This window comes from Scyliorhinus canicula, chromosome 10 (genome assembly GCF_902713615.1).
Source record: "Scyliorhinus canicula chromosome 10, sScyCan1.1, whole genome shotgun sequence".
In the NCBI taxonomy this organism is placed as follows: domain Eukaryota; kingdom Metazoa; phylum Chordata; class Chondrichthyes; order Carcharhiniformes; family Scyliorhinidae; genus Scyliorhinus; species Scyliorhinus canicula.
In genome coordinates, this window is record NC_052155.1 from 140,525,089 (window position 1) to 140,549,722 (window position 24,634).

The window sequence follows — 24,634 nt, forward strand, 5'->3', positions numbered from 1 at the left end:
TAGCTACTGATTGCCAACCAGAGAAACACCCATTAATCCCCACTCTTTGCTTTCTATTAATTAACCAATCCTCTATCCATGCTACTACATTACCCTTAATGCCATGCATCTTTATCTTATGCAGCAACCTTTTGTGTGGCACCTTGTCAAAGGTTGTTAGGCACAACCTGCCCTTTATGAACCCATGCTGTGTCTGCCCAATGGGACAATTTCTATCCAGATGCCTCGCTATATCTTCCTTGATGATAGAGACCATACCTGGAATACCGCATACAGTTTTGGTATTACCAAAGGGAATAATACTTGCCATAGAGTGTGTGCAACAGAGGTTCACCAGACTGAATCCTGGGATGGCAGGCATGTCTTATGAGAAAGGTTGAGGAGACTGGGCCTATATTTTCTCGAGTTCAGAAGAATGAGAGGCAATCTCATTGAAATATGCAAAATTCTTTCTTTCAGGGTTTGACAAGATAGATGCAGAAGGATGTTTCCCCTGGCTGCAGGGTCTAGCACCACGGGACACAGTCTCACAATAAGGGTAGACCTTTTAGGACTGAGATTAGGAAGAATTTCTTCACGTGAAGACTGGTGAATCTTTGGAACGGCTATGGAGGCCCAGTCATTGAAATGGTCTAGACCAGGGGTGGGCAAACTTTTCCATGCAAGGGCCACATTCAGAAATTCACAATTTTAAAGGGCCGCATAGTATATTAAGTAAAATAATTACTTCACTCGGTTATGATTCTGGGCGCCTCATATAGAACAATACAGCACAGAACAGGCCCTTTGGCCCTCGATGTTGCGCCGAGCAATGATCACCCTACTCAAGTCAACGTATCCACCTATACCAGTAAGTAACCCAACAGCCCCCCCCCCCATTAACCTTAACAAAAAATAATTAAAAATAAAAAATAAAAATAAAAAATTTTTTTAAATGTTTTTTTTTTAATGACTTGGTGGGCCGCATAAAGACCTTTGGCGGGCCGTAGTTTGCCCACCCCTGGTCTAGACCCAGATCGCTAGATTTCTAGATAGCAAAGACTATGAGGGTAGTGTTGGAAAATGGCGTTGAAGTAGAAGGTCAGCTGTGATTTAGTTGAATGGTGGAGCATGTTCCAGAGGATGAATGGCCTGCTCCTACTCCTATTTATTATATTCTTAATTTATATGCATGTTCAAATTTCTTTCTGGATCAGTGTATCTGGAATTTTATTTTATAATATTCCCTTTATAGGTCAGACTGCGTAGAAATTCTTACAGATTGTGCAGACCATAGTAAATTTCCAACAGATCGGACTGCTGAAACTATTTGCAATCTCTTGTCCCCAAGTGATGATTTGAAGAATTGCATTCCACTCAAAAAATACCTTGGTATGTATATTAGTCAAGAATTTAATGGCTTTTAGTGTTTATTTTAAGAAGCTAGAAGTAGGAGACAACAAAACAGCTTGTATTTATGTTAATATTATGTTAATGTTTTCTAGCATCCGCAGAATGTCTCAAAGTGCAAATATCTTTCAGACGTTCAGTCACTGGGGGTAGCACGGTGGCACAGTGGTTAGCACTGTTACCTCACGGCGCAGTGCACCCGGGTTCGATCCTGGCCCCGGATCACTTTCCACGTGGAGTTTACACATTCTCCCCATATCTGCATGGGCCTCACCCTCATAACCCAAAGATGTGCAGGATAGGTAAATTGGCCACGCTAAATTGCCCCTTAATTGGAAAAAGAAAATTGGGTTCTCTAAATTAATTTTTAGAAAAGAAAAATAATGTGCAGTCACTGCTGTTGTGTATGCAAATGCAGCAACCACATTTGCTCATCGCAAGATCCTGCAAACAGTAAAAACGGTGAACGATAGGTTTAAGATTTTTGTAGCGGTTATTAGGAGATGCTCACTTTGGAGCAGCCGCGATGCTGAGGAGGTCGTGGATAGCACGTTTAGTGAGTTGGTCACACCGCAGATTAGAATTGGTGATGGAGACAGGGAATGGGTGACCAAAAGGCAGAGAAAGAGAAGGAAGGCAGTGCAGGTGTCCCCTGCGGTCATCTCCCTCCAAAACAGGTATACCGTTTTGGATACTGTTGGGGGAGATGACTCACCAGGGGAAGGTAGTAGTAATCAGGCTCATGGCACCGTGGCTGGCTCTGCTGCACAGAAGGGCGGGAAAAAGACTGGCAGGGCTATAGTCATAGGGGATTCAATTGTAAGAGGAGTAGACAGGCGTTTCTGTGGTCGAAAACGAGACTCCCGAATGGTATGTTGCCTCCCGGGTGCTCGGGTCAGGGATGTCTCCAATCGGCTGCAGGACATACTAAAGGGGGAGGGTGAACAGCCAGTTGTTGTGGTGCATATACGCACCAACGATATAGGTAAAAAAGGGATGAGGTCCCACAATCGGAATTCAGGGAGTTAGGAGATAAGTTAAAAAGCAGGACCTCACAGGTAGTAATCTCAGGATTGCTACCAGTGCCACGGGACAGTCAGAGTAGAAATTCAAGAATAGTCAGAATGGATACGTGGCTTGAGAGATGGTGCAGGAGGGAGGGGTTCAGATTTTTGGGACATTGGAACCGGTTCTGGGGGCGGTGGGACCATTACAAACCAGATGGTCTACACCTGGGCAGGACTGGAACCAACGTTCTAGGGGGTGCTTTTGCTAACACTGTTGGGGAGGTTTTAAACTAATGTGGCAGGGGGATGGGAACCAGATTAGGAAGTTAGAGGTCAGTAAAGAAGCAGCAATTAAAGCCAGTAAGGTACAAGACAATAAACTCAATGTGACTAAGGGTAAGAGTAGACAGGGAAGAGATGATGAACGCAAAGGGACAGGTGGTCTGAGGTACATTTGTTTTAATGCGAGAAGTGTAGCAGGTAAGGCAGATGAACTTAGGGCTTGGATCAGTACCTGGGAATATGATGTTATTGGTATTACTGAGACTTGGTTGAGGGAAGGGCAGGACTGGCAACTGAATATCTCAGGGTATAGATGCTTCAGGAGGGATAGAGAGGGAGGTAGAAGGGGTGGAGGAGTTGCATTACTCGTCAGAGATGATATCACGCTGTGATTAAGGAGGGCACGATGGAGGATTCGAGCACTGAGGCAATGTGGGTGGAGCTGAGAAATAGGAAGGGTGCAGTAACATTGTTGGGACTTTACTACAGACCTTCCAAAAGCGAGCATGAAGTAGAGGTACAGATATGCAGACAGATTATAGAAAAATGTAGGAGCAATAGGGTGGTTGTGATGGGAGATTTTAACTTCCCCAACATTGAATGGGATTAGTGTAGTGTTGGAGGCATAGATGGAGCAGAGTTTGTAAGGAGCATCCAGGAGAGTTTTTTAGAGCAGTATGTAAATAGTCCAACTCGGGAAGGGGCCATACTGGACCTGGTATTGGGGAATATTATCCCGGCCAGGTGGTTGATGTTTCAATCGGTGATTACTTTGGGAATAGTGATCACAATTCCGTAAGTTTTAGAATACTCATGGACAAGGACAAGAGTGGTCCGAAAGGAAGATTACTAAATTGGGTAAAGGCAGAGTATAACAAAATTCGGCAGGAGCTAGGGAATGTGGATTGGGAACAGCTGTTTCAGGGTAAATCCACATTTGAAATGTGGGAGTCTTTTAAGGAAAGGCTGATTAGGGTGCAGGACAGACATGTTCCTATGAAAATGAAAGATAGAAATGGCAAGATTAGGGAACCATGGATGACGGGTGAAATTGTGAGACTAGTTAAGATGAAAAAGGAAGCATACATAGGATCGAGGCAACTCAAAATTGATGAAGCTTTGGAGGAATATCGGGAAAGTAGGAAGAATCTCAAACGCGCAATAAAGAGGGCTAAAAGGGGTCATGAAATATCTTTGGCTAACAGGGTTAAGGAAAATCCCAAAGCCTTTTATTCGTATGTAAGGAGCAAGAGGGTAACTAGAGAAAGGATTGGCCCACTCAAAAACAAAAGAGGGAATTTATGCATGGACTCAAAGGAAATGGCTGAGATTCTTAATGAGTACTTTGCATCGGTATTCACAAAGGAGAGGGACAAGACGTATGTTGAGGCTAGGGATGGATGTTTAAATACTCTAGGTCAAGTTGTCATACGGAAGGGGGAAGTTTTGGGTATTCTAAAAGACATCAAGGTGGACAAGTCCCCAGGACCGGATGGGATCTATCCCGGTTCATGAGGGAAGCGAGGGTTGAAATAGCTGGGGCCTTAAATATCTTTGCAGCATCCTTGAGCACGGGTGAGGTCCCGGAGGACTGGAGAATTGCTAATGTTGTCCCTTTGTTTAAGAAGGGTAGCAGGGATAATACAGGGAAGTATAGACCTGTGAGCTTGACGTCAGTGGTAGGCAAATTGTTGGAGAAGATACTGAGGGATAGGATCTATTCACATCTGGAAGAAAATAGACTTATCAGTGATAGGCAGCATGGTTTTGTGCAAGGAAGGTCATGTCTTACAAACCTAATAGAATTCTTTGAGGAAGTGACAAAGTTAATTGATGAGGGAAGGGCTGTAGATGTCAGAGACATGGACTTTAGTAAGGCGTTTGATAAGGTTTCCCATGGCAGGTTGATGGAAAAAGTGAAGTTGTATGGGGTTCAGGGTGTACTAGCTAGATGGATAAAGAACTGGCTGGGCAACAGGAGACAGAGTAGTGGTGGAAGGGAGTGTCTCAAAATGGAGAAGGGTGACTAGTGGTGTTCCACAGGGATCTGTGCTCGGACCACTGCTGGTTGTGATCTACATAAATGACCTGCAGGAAGGTATATGTGGTCTGATTAGCAAGTTTGCAGATGATACTAAGATTGGTGGCGTTGCAGTTAGCGAGGAAGACCGTCAGAGAATACAACAAAATATAGATAGATTGGAGAGTTGGGCAGAGAAATGGCAGGCGGAGTTCAATCCAGGCAAATGCGAGGTGATGCATTTTGGAAGATCAAATTCAAGAGCGGACTATATGGTCAATGGAAGGGTCTTGGGGAAAATTGATGTACAGAGAGATCTGGGAGTTCAGGTCCATTGTACCCTGAAGGTGGCAACGCAGGTTGATAGAGTGGTCAAGAAGGCATACAGCATGCTTGCCTTCATCGGACAGGGTATTGAGTACAAGAGTTGGCAGGTCATGTTACAGTTGTATAGGACTTTGGTTCGGCCACATTTGGAATACTGCGTGCAGTTCAGGTCGCCACATTACCAGAAGGATGTGGATACTTTGGAGAGGGTGCAGAGGAGGTTCACCAGAATGTTGCTTTGGTATGGAGGGTGCTAGCTATGAAGAAAGGTTGAGTAGATTAGGATTGTTTTCGTTGGAAAGACGGAGGTTGAGGGGGGACCTGATTGAGGTCTACAAAATTATGAGAGGTATGGACAGGGTGGATAGACTCAAGCTTTTCCCAAGAGTGGGGGTGTCAGTTACAAGGGGTCACGATTTCAAGGTGAGAGGGGGAAAGTTTAAGGGAGATGTGCGTGGAAAGTTTTTTACGCACAAGGGTGGTGGGTGCCTGGAACGCTTTACCAGCGGAGGTGGTAGAGGCGGGCACGATAGCATCATTTAAGAGGCATCTAGACAGGTATATGAACGGGCGGGAACAGAGGGAAGTAGACCTTGGAAAATAGGAGACAGGTCTAAATAAAGGACCTGGATCGACGCAGGCTGGGAGGGCCGAAGGGCCTGTTCCTGCGCTGTAATTTTCTTTGTTCTTTGAATGCTGGCTAGGTTATCAGGGGAGCTTTGTGTTCTGAGAATAGTGTCACTGAATTTTCAGTATTAATTCAGACAGCAATTTATATTAATATAGTGCTTTTAACATGGTGCAAGGTCCCTCGCCACTTCACAAGAACGTAATCAGGCTAAAAATTAAATTGAGCCAGCTGAGTCGCTATTAGGACAAGTAGATAAAAACCTTAATCATAGAAACTTGTTTTAAGGAGAAATGAGAGGTGGACTTGGGTGCGTGCTTGTCTCCGTGCGAGCGTGTGTATGCGGCTTGTCTGCGCGTGCACGTGTGTGTGTGTGCGCGTGGCTTTTGCCTGTCAACGAGTGTGTGTGCCTTGTGTCTGCGGGAGGAGGTAGGTTGTGCGTGCAGCACTTGGGGTGGGTGGATGGGTGGGTGTTTTGTGAGTTGGTGGTGTGTGTGGCGATGGATGGGTGGTGTGCCTGGGGGGTGGATGGGTGGTGTGTGTGCACACACGTTGGTGAATGTGACCCTCTGTACTTTAAAACCTCATGGTTAATCTGGCAGAGTTTGCATGGGTTGGATAGAAAAAATGAACTCTTTCTGAAGGTATACCTCAGCAATTCTCCATTATTTAACGCATTTTTTACAGCTCCAAGTCCATTTCATAGTCCTATTGAAGAGGTGATCCATCCATGTAATCCCAACGCCTGCCCCAATAACCACGTATGCGAGGTAAATCGAAAAGGCTGCCAGGCAGGACAAGACTGTCTTCCCTACTTATGTGTCCCAGGTGAGTAATACATTTATTAGTGTAAAGTTATTGAGTTTCTTCTTTCTTCATGTTGAAATTTCACTCTTACAGAAAGGCCTTCAAAATTCAACATTGTTGACAACTGTGTGTTGGTCTCTCTGATCTACTTGATGTGTGTTTTGCTATGTTATCTTGCTGCCAACTGCTAGCCTTGTTCATGACACCCCATTGTAGCAATCTTAAAAGGTTTTGATCTCAGTTGCCTTTTCTGGACTTTATGCTCTTCAGGGAAGGTGTATTACTACGTTGCTTTATAAATGTAGGGGTGATTGCTTTTTAGACAGCTGTAAATGCTTTGCATATTAGAAGGTGAGGAAACCTTTCCATTAAAGAGTTTTGCAAGAAATGCATGATTTCTCTGTTTATAAGACTGTACTCTGCAATGCTGGAAGAGCTGAAATTAAGAAGAAAGGCACAGAAGTCTTAATACTTAATTCATGGTAATTGTAGCTTTTAAAATTTCTATTTAGTTAGGAAAGGAGAAATGGGCGCAAATTAGAGGTTGGATTGGATTTGTTTGGATTGGATTTGTTTATTGTCATGTGTACCGAGGTGCAGTGAAAAGTATTTTTCTGCGAGCAGCTCAACAGATCATTAAGTACATGGGAAGAAAAGGGAATAAAAGAAAATACATAATAGGGCAACACAAGAACAATGTAACTACGTAAGCACTGGCATCGGATGAAGCATACAGGGTGTAGTGTTAATGATGTCAGGCCATAAGAGGGTCATTTAGGAGCCTGGTGACAGTGGGGAAGAAGCTGTTTTTGAGTCTGTTCTCAGACTTCTGTATCTCCTGCCCATTGGAAGAAGTTGGAAGAGTGAGTAAGCCGGGTAGGAGGGGTCTTTGATTATGCTGCCCGGTTTCCCCAGGCAGCGGGAGGTGTAGATGGAGTCAATGGATGGGAGGCAGGTTCGTGTGATGGACTGGGCGGTGTTCACGACTCTCTGAAGTTTCTTGCGGTCCTGGGCCGAGCAGTTGCCATGCCAGGCTGTGATGCAGCCCGATAGGATGCTTTCTATGGTGCATCTGTAAAAGTTGGTCAGGGTTAATGTGGACATGCCGAATTTCCTTAGTTTCCTGAGGAAGTATAGGCGCTGTTGTGCTTTCTTGGTGGTAGCATCGACGTGGGCGGACCAGGACAGATTTTTGGTAATGTGCACCCCTAGGAATTTGAAACTGCTAACCATTCTTTGAGAAGGTGACTGAACAGGTAGACGAGGGTAGAGCAGTTGATGTGGTGTATATGGATTTCAGTAAAGCGTTTGATAAGGTGCCCCACGGTCGGCTATTGCAGAAAATACGGAGGCTGGGGATTGAGGGTGATTTAGAGATGTGGATCAGAAATTGGCTAGTTGAAAGAAGACAGAGAGTGGTAGTTGATGGGAAATGTTCAGAATGGAGTTCAGTTACGAGTGGCGTACCACAAGGATCTGTTCTGGGGCCGTTGCTGTTTGTCATTTTTATAAATGACCTAGAGGAGGGCGCAGAAGGATGGGTGAGTAAATTTGCAGACGACACTAAAGTCGGTGGAGTTGTAGACAGTGTGGAAGGATGTTGCAGGTTACAGAGTGACATAGATAAGCTGCAGAGCTGGGCTGAGAGGTGGCAAATGGAGTTTAATGTGGAGAAGTGTGAGGTGATTCACTTTGGAAAGAATAACAGGAATGCGGAATATTTGGCTAATGGTAAAATTCTTGGTAGTGTGGATGAGCAGAGGGATCTCGGTGTCCATGTACATAGATCCCTGAAAGTTGCCACCCAGGTTGATAGGGTTGTGAAGAAGGCCTATGGTGTGTTGGCCTTTATTGGTAGAGGGATTGAGTTCCGGAGCCATGAGGTCATGTTGCAGTTGTACAAAACTCTAGTACGGCCGCATTTGGAGTATTGCGTACAGTTCTGGTCGCCTCATTATAGGAAGGACGTGGAAGCCTTGGAACGGGTGCAGAGGAGATTTACCAGGATGTTGCCTGGTATGGAGGGAAAATCTTATGAGGAAAGGCTGATGGACTTGAGGTTGTTTTCGTTAGAGAGAAGAAGGTTAAGAGGTGACTTAATAGAGGCATACAAAATGATCAGAGGGTTAGATAGGGTGGACAGCGAGAGCCTTCTCCCGCGGATGGAGGTGGCTAGCACGAGGGGACATAGCCTTAAATTGAGGGGTAATAGATATAGGACAGAGGTCAGAGGTGGGTTTTTTACGCAAAGAGTGGTGAGGCCGTGGAATGCCCTACCTGCAACAGTAGTGAACTCGCCAACATTGAGGGCATTTAAAAGTTTATTGGATAAGCATATGGATGATAAGGGCATAGTGTAGGTTAGATGGCCTTTAGTTTTTTTTTCCATGTCGGTGCAACATCGAGGGCCGAAGGGCCTGTACTGCGCTGTATCGTTCTATGTTCTATGTTCTATCTCCACCTCGGCCCTGTTGATGCTGACAGGGGTGTGTACAGTACTTTGTTTCCTGAAGTCAATGACCAGCTCTTTAGTTTTGCTGGCATTGAGGGAGAGATTATTGTCATTACACCACTCCACTAGGTTCTCTATCTCCCTCCTGTATTCTGACTCGTCGTTATTCGAGATCCGGCCCACTATGGTCGTATTGTCAGCAAACTTGTAGATAGAGTTGGAACCAAGTTTTGCCACGCAGTCATGTGTGTGCAGGGAGTAGAGTAGGGGGCTAGGTATGCAGCCTTGCGGGGCCCCGGTATTGAGGACTATTGTGGAGGAGGTGTTGTTGGTCAGAAAATCGAGGATCCAATTGCAGAGTGGAGAGCCAAGTCCTAGGTTTTGGAGCTTTGATATGACCTTGGCTGGGATTATGGTGTTGAAGGTGGAGCTGTAGTCAACAAATAGGAGTCTGATGTAGGAGTCCTTGTTTTCGAGATGCTCTAGGGATGAGTGTAGGGCCAGGGAAATGGCGTCTGATGTGGACTGGTTGCAACAGTATGCGAATTACAGTGGATCAAGGCGTTCTGGGAGTATGGAGGTGATGCACTTCATGATCAACCTCTCGAAGCACTTCATTGCGACTGAAGTCAGGGCCACCGGACGGTAGTCATTGAGGCACGTTGCCTGGTTCTTCTTTGGTAACGGTATGATGGTGGTCTTCTTGAAGCAGGTGGGGACCTCGGAGTAGAGAGGAGACAGATTAAAGATGGGGGAATTTGCATACGTGCAGTGCGGTCAGCCTAAGTTGAAGGTGGTTTGTGGAGGGGCTGTTGGCAAGTGACAGTTAAACCCGAAACACTTTGTGAGTGTTTCCCACCCTACCTCCTCCTCTAACCAACCCCCCCACCCCACGGTGGTTGGGAAGCGGGAGCAGGGGCCTGTCGTGAAGGTGAGTGAGTGCCTTTAAATTTGCTTAACTTTCAGCAGGAGCAGGGTTTGAGGTAATATCAGGTAAGTTCTTCCTTTCTTTTTCTTTTTCTTGTTTTTTTTAAATCTAGAGGTGATGTCAGGGAAGGCAGTACAATGCTCCTCCTGCAGAATGTTTGAGGTGAGGGACGCCGTCACTGTCCCTGCTGATTTCATCTGTGGGAAGTGCACCCAACTCCAGCTCCTCAAAAACCGTGTTAGGGACCTGGAGCTTGAGCTGGATGAACTTCGGATCATTCGGAAGGCAGAGGGGGTCATAGATAGGAGCTTCAGGGAAGTAGTTACACCAAAGACTGGAGATAGATGGGTAACTGTAAGAGGGACTGGAAAGAAGCAGTCAGTGCAGGGACCCCCTGCGGTCGTTCCCCTGAGTAACAAGTATACCATTTTGGATACTTGTGGGGGGGACGACTTACTAGGGGTAAGCCATGGGGTACGGGACTCTGGCACGGAGTCTGTCCCTGTTGCTCAGAAGGGAAGGGGGGAAAGGAGTAGAACATTAGTAATTGGGGACTCAATAGTCAGGGGCACAGATAGGAGATTTTGTGGGAGCGAGAGAGACTCACGTTTGGTATGTTGCCTCCCAGGTGCAAGGGTAAGTGATGTCTCGGATCGTGTTTTCCGGGTCCTTAAGGGGGAGGGGGAGCAGCCCCAAGTCGTAGTCCACATTGGCACTAACGACATAGGTAGGAAAGGGGACAAGGATGTCAGGCAGGCCTTTAGGGAGCTAGGATGGAAGCTCAGAGCGAGAACAAACAGAGTTGTTATCTCTGGGTTGTTGCCCGTGCCACGTGATAGTGAGATGAGGAATAGGGAGAGAGAGCAATTAAACATGTGGCTACAGGGATGGTGCAGGCGGGAGGGATTCAGCTTTCTGGATAACTGGGGCTCTTTCTGGGGAAGGTGGGACCTCTATAGACAGGATGGTCTACATCTGAACCTGAGGGGCACCAATATCCTGGGGGGGAGATTTGTTAGTGCTCTTTGGGGGGGTTTAAACTAATTCAGCAGGGGCATGGGAACCTGGATTGTAGTTTTGGGGTACGGGAGATTGAGAGTATAGAGGTCAGGAGCACAGATTTGACTTCGCAGGAGGGTGCCAGTGTTCAGGTAGGTGGTTTGAAGTGTGTCTACTTCAATGCCAGGAGTATACGAAATAAGGTAGGGGAACTGGCAGCATGGGTTGGTACCTGGGACTTCGACGTTGTGGCCATTTCAGAGACATGGATAGAGCAGGGACAGGAATGGTTGTTGCAGGTTCCGGGGTTTAGGTGTTTTAGTAAGCTCAGAGAAGGGGGCAAAAGAGGGGGAGGTGTGGCGCTGCTAGTCAAGGACAGTATTACGGTGGCGGAAAGGATGCTAGATGGGGACTCTTCTTCTGAGGTAGTATGGGCTGAGGTTAGAAACAGGAAAGGAGAGGTCACCCTGTTGGTAGTTTTCTATAGGCCACCTAATAGTTCTAGGGATGTAGAGGAAAGGATGGCGAAGATGATTCTGGAAAAGAGCGAAAGTAACAGGGTAGTTGTTATGGGAGACTTTAACTTTCCAAATATTGACTGGAAAAGATATAGTTCGAGTACATTAGATGGGTCGTTCTTTGTACAATGTGTGCAGGAGGGTTTCCTGACACAATATGTTGACAGGCCAACAAGAGGCGAGGCCACATTGGATTTGGTTTTGGGTAATGAACCAGGCTAGGTGTTAGATCTGGAGGTAGGTGAGCACTTTGGAAACAGTGACCACAATTCGGTGACCTTTACGTTAGTGATGGAAAGGGATAAGTATACCCCGCAGGGCAGGAGTTATAGCTGGGGGAAGGGCAATTATGATGCCATTAGACATGACATAGGATGTGTTGGTTGGAGAAGTAGGCTGCAAGGGTTGGGCACACTGGATATGTGGAGCTTGTTCAAGGAACAGCTATTGCATGTTCTTGATAAGTACGTACCAGTCAGGCAGGGAGGAAGGGGTCGAGCGAGGGAACCGTGGTTTACCAAAGAAGTGGAATCTCTTGTTAAGAGGAAGAAGGAGGCCTATGTGATGATGAGGCATGAAGTTTCAGTTGGGGCGCTTGATAGTTACAAGGAAGCGAGGAAGGATCTAAAGAGAGAGCTGAGACGAGCAAGGAGGGGACATGAGAAGTCTTTGGCAGGTAGGATCAAGGAAAACCCAAAAGCTTTCTATAGGTATGTCAGGAATAAAAGAATGACTAGGGTAAGAGTAGGGCCAGTCAAGGACAGTGGTGGGAAGTTGTGTGTGGAGGCTGAGGAGATAAGCGAGATACTAAATGAATACTTTGTCAGTTTTCACTCAAGAAAAAGATAATATTGTGGAGGAGAATGCTGAGACCCAGGCTATTAGAATAGATGGCATTGAGGTGCGTAGGGAAGAAGTGTTGGCAATTCTGGACAAGGTGAAAATAGATAAGTCCCCGGGGCCGGATGGGATTTATCCTAGGATTCTCTGGGAAGCCAGGGAAGAGATTGCTGAGCCTTTGGCTTTGATTTTTAGGTCATCATTGGCTACAGGAATAGTGCCAGAGGACTGGAGGATAGCAAATGTGGTCCCTTTGTTCAAGAAGGGGAGTAGAGATAACCCCGGTAACTATAGGCCGGTGAGCCTAACGTCTGTGGTGGGTAAGGTCTTGGAGAGGATTATAAAAGATACGATTTATAATCATCTAGATAGGAATAATATGATTAGGGATAGTCAGCATGGTTTTGTGAAGGGTAGGTCATGCCTCACAAACCTTCGAGTTCTTTGAGAAGGTGACTGAACAGGTAGACGAGGGTAGAGCAGTTGATGTGGTGTATATGGATTTCAGTAAAGCGTTTGATAAGGTTCCCCACGGTCGGCTATTGCAGAAAATACGGAGGCTGGGGATTGAGGGTGATTTAGAGATGTGGATCAGAAATTGGCTAGTTGAAAGAAGACGAGAGTGGTAGTTGATGGGAAATGTTCAGAATGGAGTTCAGTTACGAGTGGCGTACCACAAGGATCTGTTCTGGGGCCGTTGCTGTTTGTCATTTTTATAAATGACCTAGAGGAGGGCGCAGAAGGATGGGTGAGTAAATTTGCAGACGACACTAAAGTCGGTGGAGTTGTAGACAGTGCGGAAGGATGTTGCAGGTTACAGAGGGACATAGATAAGCTGCAGACCTGGGCTGAGAGGTGGCAAATGGAGTTTAATGTGGAGAAGTGTGAGGTGATTCACTTTGGAAAGAATAACAGGAATGCGGAATATTTGGCTAATGGTAAAATTCTTGGTAGTGTGGATGAGCAGAGGGATCTCGGTGTCCATGTACATAGATCCCTGAAAGTTGCCACCCAGGTTGATAGGGTTGTGAAGAAGGCCTATGGTGTGTTGGCCTTTATTGGTAGAGGGATTGAGTTCCGGAGCCATGAGGTCATGTTGCAGTTGTACAAAACTCTAGTACGGCCGCATTTGGAGTATTGCGTACAGTTCTGGTCGCCTCATTATAGGAAGGACGTGGAAGCTTTGGAACGGGTGCAGAGGAGATTTACCAGGATGTTGCCTGGTATGGAGGGAAAATCTTATGAGGAAAGGCTGATGGACTTGAGGTTGTTTTCGTTAGAGAGAAGAAGGTTAAGAGGTGACTTAATAGAGGCATACAAAATGATCAGAGGGTTAGATAGGGTGGACAGCGAGAGCCTTCTCCCGCGGATGGAGGTGGCTAGCACGAGGGGACATAGCCTTAAATTGAGGGGTAATAGATATAGGACAGAGGTCAGAGGTGGGTTTTTTACGCAAAAAGTGGTGAGGCCGTGGAATGCCCTACCTGCAACAGTAGTGAACTCGCCAACATTGAGGGCATTTAAAAATTTATTGGATAAGCATATGGATGATAAGGGCATAGTGTAGGTTAGATGGCCTTTAGTTTTTTTTTCCATGTCGGTGCAACATCGAGGGCCGAAGGGCCTGTACTGCGCTGTATCGTTCTATGTTCTATGTCTGCGAATACCTCTGCCAGCTGGTCCGCGCAGGCTCTGAGTGCACGACCAGGGATCCCGTCTGGGCCCGTCGCCTTCCGAGGGTTCACTTTCAGGAAGGCCGATCTGACTTCGGAAGCTGTGATGGTGGGTATGGGTGAATTAGGGGCTGCTGGGGCACTCGACAGCGGATTGTTGGTTACCTGCTCGAACCGAACATAGAATGCATTAAATTCATCGGGGAGGAGTGCGCTGTTGCCAGAGATACTGCTCGGCTTCGCTTTGTCGCCCGTTATGTTGTTTAGTCCTTGCCACAACCGCCGAGAGTCTGTCTGTGACTCTAGCTTGGTTTGATATTCTCTCTTGGCATCTCGGATGGCTTTGCGGAGGTCTTACCTGGATTACCTCAGCAAATGTGTGGATTGGCGCGGACGGACAGGAAAATTGCAAAATTTTGCAAGGTTAGCTTGCAAAAAATGATTGTTAGGGATTATTGAGGCATATAAAGTATGAAGTGTTGTCAATAAAGTGAACTGATATAAAGTAACACAGAAAATGACCTGAATTTTCAAGGAATCATGGAGACTCCGCGGACCTTTAAAACTGATGGACGAGACCAGATCTGAAAGTCCTGCCCCATTTCCAGCTGCAGTGGTGTATTATGGGAAACACTCAGTCTTGGTCAAGTTGCTGGTTTAGGTTTCAAAAGTATTTGCAGTAAAAAAAAAAATTGGAGTGGATGAAGTAGGGAATGTGGCCAAATCGTCAGGAGTGATTTTGACCTACGGGCCAAGCCAGGCTAAGATATGCAGATGACTGGACAAATGTATTAAATCATCAGACTAGCTGAGACAAGGTTCGTGATTCACTAAATTGTTGGCAGGTCAGGTCATTCCGTGATTATTTTGTAACTAGATGTACAGGATGAGAGCATTGTGAGTTAATGATGGGACATCACAAAAATGGTATAAATAACTGACAGAAATTGTGTACCTTTGAATTGTCTCTTTGTGCATTTTGAGAGTCCACTGCCACCTGTATGCATACTTGTCTTAAATAAACTGCTGCTTGTTTTACCTTCAGGTGACTCTGTATTGAATGTCTTTAGATACTCCACAACATCGGCACATCCCATTTTTGCAGCAGGGGAAAGGGGACGGGGCATAACTCACATGGGGAAACTCAAACTTTGCAGCACTACTTGAATTCAGTGCTAAGTTTGAACAGACCTAATTTCCGCTGCAACAACATTCTGAACCTGCAGTGTGAGAGTTACAACTTTAAGGAGTAGTTGTAAATGCTCCTGATGGGCAGAGAAGGTCTGTAGAACTGTTAAGTTGTTTAAATCCCCAATCGTTACAAATTTTTTAAAGGCTGTCTGTGCCAGTGAGTGTTGAAAATCATCTTTCCTTGTAGTTATAATAGCTTTTGTAATGCTTGGCTGCTCTCCACAACCTATCCTTATCTTATTATGGAATCCAAGTTCAGAATTTGGTTCTCAGTTCAACGTTTGTTAAACAATTAGTTGTCTTTATGGGTATAAATCTGGATACTGGAGTGTGTAATAGCTAAGTTTGATGGGTTGGCCGAAGTTGGGGGCATTGTGGTCATTGGGGGCTTACGTTGGATGCACATCAATGCATTAGAGGTAGTTTGGAGAAGATTCAAGTCACTGATACCAGGGATATGGGGGTGGTTATCTTTTGAGGAAAGATCAAACAGGCTGGGCTTGTATGCAGAGGCGGTGATCTTGAAACATTTAAGATTTTGAGGGGACTTGACAAGGTGGACACCAAAATGATGTTTCCCCTTGTGGGAGAGGCTAGAACTAGGGGACACTGTTTAAAAATAAGGGAGTCTCCCATTTAAGATGGAGATTAGGGGAACATTTTCTGAGGGTCATTCACCTTTGGAACTCCCTTCCCCAGACAACGATGGACGCAGGGTCATTGAATAATTTTGAGGCAGAGTGAGCTAAGATTCTTGACAAACAAGCGAATCAAAGGTATTTGGAGATAAGTAGGAATGTGGATTGAGGCCACAGTGAGATATTGAATGGCAGTGCAAGCTCATGGGGCTGAATGGCCTGCTCCTGATTCTTACTTTTTTATGGAGAGTGTCTGCATTCAGGGATGGGGGCCTGACTCCTTCCCGCCCCCCTGGAGGGAGGATCTCTTAATTCAAGGGAGCAGTGAATCAGGAAATTTCCTGACTCCCGATAGCTGACTTGGGTGCAAATGTCCAGACTTATCATTTCAAATGAAGACAGGAATGCAAATTGGTGAAAAGTAATTTTAAAACAGATACATACATACATAGAAGATAGGAGCAGGCGGAGGCCTTTGGCCCTTCGAGCCTGCTCCACCATTTATCACGATCATGGCTGATCATCCAACTCAATAGCCTAATCCTTTTTTTTTATATATATATTTAGTGTTCCAATTAAGGGGAAATTTAGTGGCCAATCCACCTAGCCTGCACATTTTTGGGTTGTGGGGGCATAACCCACGCAAACACGGGGAGAATGTTCAAACTCCACACGGACAGTGACCCAGAGCCGGGATCGAACCTGGGACCTCGGCGCCTTGAGGCTGCAGGGCTAACCCACTGCGCCACCGTGCTGCCCTTCAATAGCCTAATCCTGCTTTCTCCCCATAGCCATTGATCCCATTCTCCCCAAGTGCTATAATCCAGCCGCCTCTTGAATATATTCAAAGTTTTAGCATCAACTACTTCCTGCGGTAATGAATTCCACAGGCTCACCACTCTTTGGGTGAAGAAATGTCTCCTCATCTCTGTCTGAAATGGTTTACCCTGAATCCTCCGGCTGTGACCCCTGGTTCTGGGCACACTTATCATTGATAACATCTTCCCTGCATCTACCCTGTCTTGTCCTGTTAGAATTTTTTAAGTCTCTATGAGATCCCCCTCATTCTTCTGAACTCCAGCGAGAACAATCCCAACCTAGTCAATCTCTCCTCATATGACAATCCCGCCATCCCTGGAATCAGTCTGGTAAACCTTTGCTGCACTCCCTCGAGAACAAGAACAACCTTCCTCAGAGAAGGAGACCAATACTGCACACAATACTTCAAGTGTGGCCTCACCAAGGCCCTGTACAATTGCAGCAACACATCCCTGCTTCTATACTCGAAACCTCTTGCAATGAAGGCCAATATACCATTAGCCGCCTGCTGCACCTGCATGCTTACCTTCAGCGAATGGTGCACAAAGACACCAATGTCCCGCTGCACACTCCCCTCTCCCAATTTACAACCGTTCAGGTAGTAATCTGCCTTCCTGTTTTTGCTTCCAAAATGAATAACCTCACACATATTCAAATTATACTGATATTTAAGAAGGGCTCCGTTACTCAAACGCGTCAGAAGCTGAGGATACTCTATCTGACAGCACAGCTCAGACAAAACATTAGCAAATTCCTTATACATTGATGCTGATGAGAGAGAGAGAGAAAGTTAAGGTTCTTGAGGTTTGGGCTTTGATGGAAGTATTTTACAGGATTCAAAGATGAGCTTCAATGGGAGAGTTAGTTTGGCTTTTACTATGTCCAGTGCAGCTGACCACTTTAATGCAATATGGACTGAACAGAATTAACTGGTTTTGGTTCCTATTATTCCTATAATCAACATACATAACTCAGATGAAGAAATCAAAAGTAAGCTCAAATTTGTAGATTGGAGGTAGAACAAATATTAATGCACTATATAGTCTGATTCAGAAAAATATGGATCTTTTAGGATGCTAGCATTCGAGACGTTAAGTATAGTTCCACTATACTTAGCCAAATAAAACTAGGCCAAATATATATCTGAAGGCAAGGGACAAATTTAGGGATGTATTGAATGAAAGGTCATGCTGTGTATTGATCAAGCAAACTACTTGGGTGCTCTGTAGAAGTAGCAACCAAAACCGGGACAGTGATTAGCACAGTTGCTTCACAGCTCCAGGGTCCCAGGTTCGATTTCTGGCTTGAGTCACTGTTTGTGTGGAGTCTGCACATTCTCCCCGTGTCTGCGTGGGTTGCCTCCAGGTGCTCCCGTTTCCTTCCACAGTCCAAAGATGTGCAGGTTATGTGGATTGACCATGCTAAATTGCCCTTCGTGTCCAAAAAGGTTAGGTGGGGTTACGGCAGTGTTTTTCAAACTATTTTTCCCGGGAACCACTTTTACCAACTGGCAGAACTTTGGGACCCACACTGACCAACGTTTGCGACCCATGCCGGCCGACCTTAGCGACCTGACCTTAGCGACCCACTCCACCAACCTTCACGACACACCATTATTGCTTACCTTTAATGCTGCAGGTGAGCCTGCTTGGTCCTCAAAATCTCACTTGCTTAGTCATTCAATGTTATATTTCTGGAAGGACTTCAGCTGACGATTTAAGTTCTCGCTGCATCCTATGAAAAAAAATCAAGAGTTTTTTCCTCAAAACCCGTCATGCTTACGCTTTAAATGCCTTTGAAAATTTGAGGGTTTTATTTGCCAGTACTTCCCTGCATGAAATGAAATGAAATGAAAATCGCTTATTGTCACGAGTAGGCTCCAATGAAGTTACTGTGAAAAGCCCCTAACATAAGCATATAACATACATGGACTTTGCATCCTGATTTGCATTGGCACAATTAAAGCCATACCTCAAAAAATCATCTTTGTACTGTTTTGTTCCCAATTTCAGTTACTTCTTAATTATTTGTTCACCGAGGCCCTGGAGCTTTGGATACAGCTTACACCAGCACTGCCTTGTCCTGCCGTGGACACTCCTGTGAAGCTCTCTATCAGCTTCAGTTGTGAGATCCATACTTGTTTGTGTCTCTGGCTCCCTCTTCCTTATTACAAAACGATCCATTTTCAGTTCTTCACACAGTCCTGTGCTTGCTTGCTGACAGCTATAAAATGGAGGAATTTCTCCTCCGTGATTTTGTGCCCAAGCCACGGATGGATAGGGCGCGTCGTATCAGTGTACATGCTGGGCGCGTGAGTGCCGCTGCCTCTTGCAGCGGCGACTCGATTGTTCATACTTAAAGGCCAGCCTTTTTTTGCTTTGAAACTTTATTTCCAATACCTGATTGTTTCCAAGTTTATGACTTGTATTACTGAAAATTAAAGCAATTTCAGTTGAACATGCACATCCTTGCATTTACACACAAACCTTGTTTAAATATATTCCCATTTCTTTAGAAATTTAAACAAGTATATAAAAAAAGTACAATCTTGTTTTTACTTTACAAACTATGACTTTAGACGAAATGAAGTAACTTATCAAACACATACAATGTCACAATGACAAACGGGGCATGGCTTCCTTCTCACTGTCCAGTAGCTTCAACCACCCGAGTCACGGACTGCTGACCACTTTCCCACCAGTACTTCACGTCGTGGGAGTGAAAACAATCGTTGTGAACTGCTTGACCACGGAGCCGCAGGTCGCATATTGCCAGTTGGTGACGGGGGACGAGCCAAGCAGAGCGCAGAGGACAAACACCAGAGCGGGAGCTCCAAGCTGGGGCCACCACCATTTGCATCGCACGCACACGTGGATGCCTGTCAGCCCCCGTCTCCACAGACCCCTGTGCGCGCAGTGACCAGCACACAGCCCAGCCTCATGTCTCCCTGCCCTATCAAATGCCACAGCCAATCCGGGACTGCCCGCGGCCGGCTTACTTAAAAGCCTGTCACGGCCATTGGGGTCGTCTTCCCGCAGTCGGGAACACCACAACCGTCGCTCCGCGACCCTCCCGACACCCATTGGGTCGCGACCCTGAGCTTGAAAAACCCTGAGTTAGTGCATAATATTTCTCATTGGCAAAGCCAATAGGGCGACACCAGTTTAATTTGGTCAAGGATTAAGCTGCCTGTCATTTCTGCAGTTGATTCTTTTGAAACCACTTACAAGTTTCAAGGACTGCTCATCTGGCCATGGGTGTATCTCGGTTATTGAATCGCATGAGAAGTGTTTATACTGTCGAATGATGCTGCATGGCATATTTTAACCTGTTTCAAATAAACAATAGAGTTTATTGTAAAATTATAATCCACAAGATAATGTGTAAAAATAGAACAGCTTCACCCAATACTTTGCTTGAAAGTATACATTGGATTTTAATTCAGTGAAAATGTTGAGCTCCAGATCAGAAAGAGAATGTGGTTCTGTTTGGAACTTTCTATACAGTATTATACTCAAAAATAAAGCAAGAGCTATGCGCCATGTCAACACTATGGCAAACGTTATTCAGTTCACAAAATCTTCCAACTCGTCCTGTAAAATTTGTAAATTAAGATATCCTTCTTAAGGTGCTGTCCTGTATAAGAACCAAAGTTGTTAAATTGCTTGATGAGACATGACAGTCTATACTGGTTGTGGGTGATGCATGAGCAGAACAATAGCTCATCTATTGACTCAAAACCAAAACTCTGAAATACAAAGAGAAAATGCTGGAAAATCCTCAGCAGGACTGGCAACATCTGCGGGGAAAGGGGAACAGAGAGACACATACACGCACACACAGTTAATGTTTCAGTTCGGCGGCCTCTATGCCAGTTCTGATGAAAGGTCAAAGCAAATTACTGCGGATGCTGGAATCTGAAGCAAAACAGAAAATACTGGGACATTCTCAACAGATCTGACAGCACCTGTGGAGAGAGAAAGGAACTAACGTTTCGAGTCTGGATGACTCTGTCTCAAAGCTGATAAATGGCCTGAAACGCGAACTGTGACAAATACTGTGAATCGTGTTGAGATTTTTCAGCATTCTCCGTTTTTATCCGAATATATTAATGCTAGCCACAGTTGAATAAAAGGTGGAATTTTCAGATATCTCTTCTGTCCTTGTTCAAATTGTCAAATTTCTCTCAACCGAGGCTGGATATACTGTGCCGTGAGCACAGTATTCTCTTTATTTGTCTGGATTTGTTTATTTACTAGCACATTATTTATTTTCTGTATGCGATTAAATATTTTCTGGAATAATAATCATCTTTTTCAGAACGTGATTAAGACAGTATTTGCAAATTGTCAATCTTTCAAGATGCTCCCCTGTGAAAAAAGTCTTGAAAATTCGGGTGGATGTAGCTGTTACAAGGGGGCATAACTATAAGATTCAGGGTGGGAGATACAGGAGGGATAGGTAGGTTCTTTACTCGGGTTAGGATGTGGAATGGACTGCCTGCTGTGATAGTGGAGTCGGGCACTTTAGGAACTTTCAAGCGGTTATTGGATAGGCACATGGAGCACACCAGAATGACAGGGAGTGGGATAGCTTGATCTTGGTTTCGGACAATGCTCGGCACAACATCGAGGGCCGAAGGGCCTGTTCTGTGCTGTACTGTTCTATGGAAGGAGTAACAGGAATGCAGAGTACTGGGCTAATAGCAAGATTCTTGGTAGTGTAGATGAACAGAGAGATCTCGGCATCCAGGTACATAAATCCCTGAAAGTTGCCACCCAGGTTAATAGGGCTGTTAAGAAGGCATATGGTGTGCTGGCCTTTATAAGCAGGGGGATTGAGTTTCGGAACCACAAGGTCATGCTGCAGCTGTACATGACTCTGGTGCGGCCGCACCTGGAGTACTGCGTGCAGTTCTGGTCACCACATTATAGGAAGGATGTGGAAGCTTTGGAAAGGGTTCAGAGGAGATTTACTAGGATGTTGCCTGGTATCGAGGGAAGGTCTTACGAGGAAAGGCTCAGGGAATTGAGGTTGTTTTCGTTAGAGAGGAGAAGGCTGAGAGGTGACTTAATAGAGACATATAAGGTAGTCAGAGGGTTAGATAGGGTAGACAGTGAGAGTCTTTTTCCTCGGATGGTGATGACCAACACGAGGGGACATAGCTTTAAATTGAGGGGTGATAGATATAGGACAGATGTCAGAGGCAGTTTCTTTACACAGAGAGTAGTAGGGGTGTGGAACGCCCTGCCTGCAACAGTAGTAGACTCCCCAACTTTAAGGGCATTTAAGTGGTCACTGGATAGACATATGGATGAAAATGGAATAGTATAGGTCAGATAGGCTTCAGATGGTTTCACAGATCGGCACAACATCGAGGGCCGAAGGGCCCGTACTGCGCTGTAGTGTTCTATGTTCTAAAATCACTGACCTTTAGCAATTGCAGATGAGGATGAACAATTGGTCTTGAATGGCCATAAGCCAATGGTTTTAATCACTAGCCACAATTCATTACCTGGATAGTATCAGGACTCTGTGCTTGAATTTTTAAGGAGCAGCAACACATTATATAATCTTTGCCCGACCTTCTACCAGCCAGTCTCTGCTGGTGAAGCTGGGTGTTTACCGTTTAGAAGGAAGCCGTATCTTTTGTGGAAGAGGAGACTTCATTCTCTGTGTTCGACTGAGATGGGTCTACTCATTCTGTACACCAGCATTCACTGAATATTTTTACCTACTGCAATGTTACAGAGCAACCCACGGGCTGTTAGGTGTGACAAAATGTACATGAATAAGAGCTCCTCATTTCTTAACTAAGTGATCCCCACATTTCACATGGACCAGGATGCAGATCGAGGAAATTATTGTTTGAGACAGTTGGTTGTGGACCAGGTGCTTATTTCACATTAGAATACTGGATGGAACCTCGCATTTGATACCTGCAGGTAGCAACTAACATTGCAGTACTCAGCGAATTGATCTAATTTTAGCGACCAAAATCTTCACAAAACAGGTCAGTGTGGGGGTGCAGTGGTTAGCACTGCTGCCTCATGGAACCGAGGATCCGGATTCGATCCCAGCCCAGGGTAACTGTAAGTGTGGAGTTTGCACAATCTCCCCATGTGTCTGCATGGATCTCCCCACAACCAAACGATGTGCAGGATAGATGGATCGGCCATGCTACATTGCCCCTTATTTTAAAAATATCCACACCAAACACACTTTAGCCTGCATTAAGGTCATTCACCTAGCTCGGTGTGAGTTCGGTTTGTTGCACAAACAGCAGTTCAGTAACTCCTAACTTTACTGAAGAAAATGAGTGGAGGTCTAAATTGGGATTGATGCTGGATCTAGAAATTGTTTAGTTATGAAGTTCAGAGGTTTTTTAAGATTACTGCGCTGTTGGCGAAAGTTTTGATTAGTATGTGTCTACTAAATGTAAGTGTCTAAAGTGAAATGTGAGAACTCTGAGAAAGAGGGCATGGAATTTTAAAACAATCCAGCCAACTAATGCATCAGGAACAGAATATCATCCAAGATGAGACTTGTATTTTCAAGTTCCGCTTGTTCTCCTGGCTATAAAATGTATTTCAGTTTCCCCCTTTTTCCCCCCAAATATGCATGCTTGTGAACTGTTCCCTTATATTCAGAGAATGTGTAAAATTCTCTCATGTGGAGGGGGAATGCAAAGAAAAAGATAATAAATAATCCTTGTCCCCATTAGGTTTCCTTGCATATCTGTTGAATGTACATCAGGTAGCTGGAGATAAAGCCACCGGAAAACTGGGGAGGGATGAAAAATGCTTCCTTTCAGGACGAGTGCCTTTTACCCTCCCAACTCCTTACCAGTACATGCTGTTGGCACCTGCTAACATTGTTCTGCTTATCTGCCACTTCTCTATATAGTGAGCTGCAAAGCGATTTGGTTTTATTAAACTTGCATTATCATCATGTACTGGCTTTAATTCTCCGTTTCAGCAACTAAGTGTTGATGCCAACGGAGCAGGTATGCTTTTTTATGACCAAAATTTCTGTGTGAAACCCTCACCGATTCCAGGACTGGTGAAGGGCTAATAGCAGCGCGGGGTAAAGCTCCTGCGCCAAAAATTGAACTGACAACCTGCACCTGCAGCTGACGCGCCGTACAACATGTCGCCAGCCGTGTGCGGACCCGGCCCACCATCCGCGACACCAGTCCCCCCAGCCCTCGTGGAAGCCCCCCCCCCAGCCCTCGTGGAAGCCCCCCCCCCCCCCCCCCCCCAAGCCCTCGTGGAAGCCCCCCCCCCCCCCCCAGGGCCAGCGACATGGATCCCAGCGAAGTGTGGCGGCGCTGAACACAGTCCACAGCCGTCATGCTGGGTTCTCGCACAGCTGAGACCACATGTGTCCCACACTGTTGGAACACAGCCCATCGGGGGCGGAGGACCGTGGGAGGGCCGGCCGATGACGCACCAATGCTGTTGCAACAGCGCTCAACACGATGATGCCATTTCCAAGGAGACGGAGCATGGCTGACTGGCGTCAAACCGGCGCCAGCCCCGATTTGGATGTCGGAGTCGATCCTCCGCCCAATCGGCAATTACGATATCAGCATCGGGCAATAGAGAATCCAGCCCTAAGTATTTGGGGAGTGATGGTGACTGAGTAGTGGTTGCGTGGATGTTTTGGAAGGGGGTGAAATCAGTGTTTAGTGGGATAGAGGTAGTCAGATCGGGGGGCTGTTGGGATATTGTGGGTGGTAGGTGGGGTTGAATTACACTGAGTTGCACAAGAAATTAAGCGGTGGGACATTACTCGGGTATGTGTCACACGTCTAGTCCAAGTCTCCAACCCTGAGCTTTAGCTTTGGGAAAATTCACGCAGTGTCCCAGGCAACATAGATCATCCCATCAAAAGGAGCATTTGTGCGAGCATCTGGATCTGTGATGGGTATTAAAGCACAACAGTGGCAGGTGTCTTAGCATTTGCTGCTGTTGGTGTGGTAATGCATTTTCTTGTGAATCTGCTCATTCTCTCTCTCCCTACACCATCCCCCCTCCTCCCATTCACTCACACACACATTCCCTGCTTTTTTCCTCACTTTCTCTGCTGCATTCAGTGTATGTTAACCCTAAAG

General features: G+C 45.7%; 1 protein-coding gene across 1 annotated transcript in view; it reads left to right on the plus strand.

Moving 5' to 3' along the window:
- Positions 1-24,634, plus strand: part of reck (reversion-inducing-cysteine-rich protein with kazal motifs) — a 317,351-nt gene that overhangs the window by 247,970 nt on the left and 44,747 nt on the right. The window contains 2 exon segments of the mRNA XM_038809800.1: positions 1,235-1,371; positions 6,341-6,481. Coding sequence (XP_038665728.1) covers positions 1,235-1,371; positions 6,341-6,481 — 278 coding nt within the window.